Source organism: Apaloderma vittatum, unplaced genomic scaffold (assembly GCF_000703405.1).
Source record: "Apaloderma vittatum isolate BGI_N311 unplaced genomic scaffold, ASM70340v1 scaffold19508, whole genome shotgun sequence".
In the NCBI taxonomy this organism is placed as follows: domain Eukaryota; kingdom Metazoa; phylum Chordata; class Aves; order Trogoniformes; family Trogonidae; genus Apaloderma; species Apaloderma vittatum.
The window spans coordinates 54,727-57,337 of NW_009730457.1; the positions used below are offsets into that span (position 1 = coordinate 54,727).

Consider the following 2,611-nt stretch of genomic DNA (forward strand, 5'->3'; position numbering starts at 1 on the left):
CTCTTCAGGAGCTCTTTCCAGTCATCTAAGCTATTCTCTCCCTTGAAGAAAAATTATCTGTTTTTCTCAATTATAAATCAAGTTAAATTGGGGTTAGTAAAGGATGCAGACAAGATAAAAGATTAGAAATATGCTGATGAAGTATGAAAACTGACCAGCACAACTTGTACATAACTTAAAATGCATGACAAGAAACAAAAAAAAAAAATATCCTTTGGAATGAATCCCAGCCTTCTGGAGGAAAGAATGTATGTCTGTCTTGGCAGATTGCAGCATATTGGACCCTAAAACTGCAGCAACTTTATACAGAGAGAAGTTATTTTAGAGGTTTTTAAAAATGCATTAGACCTAGTTTTTCTTTCACTACATTGCCTGTACATGCATGATAAATAAAGCAAGCCTACTTCACAGGCAAAAAAAGATCAGAAAAAAATAATTCTTAAAACAATTTTTACACTCTTAATGTTTCCATAAAATAACTTTTCTCCAAAATGCACAGCATGAGGAACCATATGACGTGAAAGTATGGCACAAGAGATGTGTGCATCTCAGGAGTTTCCACAGATGACTGGGTTAACTCTGAAGAAACATGCAACAGTCTCCCAAGTTACCATGTAATCATATTGAAACTACATTATACTGGACTTTCTTCTCCCACACTGCATACTGCTGTTACGTTTAGAGTTCCTCAGGGCAAAGACTGTGTCTGTATCTATTTTGTAAGTTGTTACAGAAACATATGGTGTTGTAATAACTGATAAATAATCATGACTGGGCAGTAACCTCAAACTCAGGCCAGGAAGTCTTTTTACTTGTACCATTGCTTGCTGTCACATGTTACACACATACACCCCTGTGTGTGCACAGGTGAGCGTACACGCAAGTGGAAGCAGACTGGTGTGTACTGGTGACAGAGGCAATGATACAGGGGCAAAACCTATCTCCAGCCCTTTTTCTGACAATTTTTTACCCAATTAACTGAAAACATTAAACCATTACATTAGCAGACCACACGCTATGTCATGCCTGTGTAATTGAGGGAGTAAAATTCTTTTGAACCAAAATTTCAGAAAACAAGTGCATGCTACGTTCTGAGCAATTGCCTGTTTTTTAAACTGATGATACTTTTTTGCATCAATGGGGAAAATTAAGTCCATTCCTTTGAAAATAAATAAGTTGTAGATTTTAGGACTCATATGAAGGAAATCTGGCATCCCTGGTGATGCTTGAATTTAGCGTAATACTCTTAAACAATTTTATATTAAAAAAATGAACTGTATCTTTCATAATTACTTATATCTCTTCCCTAGTCGTGCCTCTTGCAAGGATAGTATAGCAGAACCTGTTGTATTTTGCTCACCTGGAAACCCTGTCATTGGGTCCTATAAACTGTGAAGTCGTGATTCCAAAAAAAAAAATAGACACATTTTAGTACAAGTGAGATGCAGTCTGCCCTATTTTTCCACTGTTTCTGAGAAACACATTTTCCCCATAGTTCCTGTAACTATGGGACCATCTGCGACTGTAGTCCCAGCAAAGCTTACCCCTCGTACCCACAGAAGAAATAGCCAGTAAATCCACATTCAAAGGCGAAACTCCTTTGGTCCCATTTCAGCCTGATCCTTATGTTTTTTTCTCAGTGGAGCAGCAAACCCACTATTAAAGCTCCAAAAGGGACTTCTTTGATCCTGGAAAAGAGAGAAAATAAACTGAAACCATTGTCCTTCAAAAGACAGTATTAAATGAGCTTTGTGAAGCTGTACTCGATGGAAACGTACGGGCAACAGCCACTCAGGTCTGGGCTGTACTTTAATTACCGGCAGCCACTCACTGAGGGCCTCTTCCGCTCTTGCAGCGCGTGGTTTCGTTTTGTTTAACGGGCGTGCAGAGCCTGAATCCCTCCCAGGAGGCTTGCTCTGTGTGTGAGGTGGGTAGTTGTTCTTTCCCCTGCCTCTACCTTGCACGCTTTTCCTCAGACTGATCTTGACCATGATCTTGATCATCGTCCTCAGAGGGTACTTCTGGAAACTGCAACAAAAATTGGGAGATCTTCCCCTATGGCTGTCTTTTCGGAAAGGGGGAACAGGTGTTCTGTGGTTGGTTTTGCTTAGCAATTAAAGAGGAGCAGATAGAGAAATCTTAACAAAGTCTACCAGCAGTCTAAAAGCAATTCCATCTTGTAAAGAATCATTTGTAAGGTGATTCTCTGTTCATCTGCGTCAGCAACAAGGAATGGAAATAGGTTCAATTGCTCTACCAAATATTGATAACCAGTTGCACTGTTGTTTAGATGGCAGATGTGACTTGGGCAATAGGAACTGGGTATCTGGCAGTCATTACGGAAAAAGTTTGTAGAACTAAATGAAATGATCAGTTTTGTTATTTTGTATTCTTATATGTAAAGCACGCGCTGACTAGGTCTCTGCGGAACTCCCATTGAAGCTAATGAAAGCCATATGCACAGTGGAGAAGAATGGACTCAAAGAAATTTTCCTCATTTTAACACTGTCTTACTAGTGTTCTCTTTCTTCTGTAGGCACCTTAACAATGAACATGCATTGGATGACAGAAGCACTGCTCAGTGTCGGGTGCAAATGCAAGTGGTTCAGCA

The 2,611-nt window shown here is 39.6% G+C and overlaps 1 protein-coding gene across 1 annotated transcript in view; it reads left to right on the plus strand.

The window, feature by feature from the left end:
• FOXP2 (forkhead box P2) overlaps positions 1-2,611 on the plus strand; it is a 64,822-nt gene that overhangs the window by 18,123 nt on the left and 44,088 nt on the right. The window contains 1 exon segment of the mRNA XM_009874825.1: positions 2,537-2,607. Within this exon segment, the coding sequence (XP_009873127.1) occupies positions 2,537-2,607 (71 nt within the window).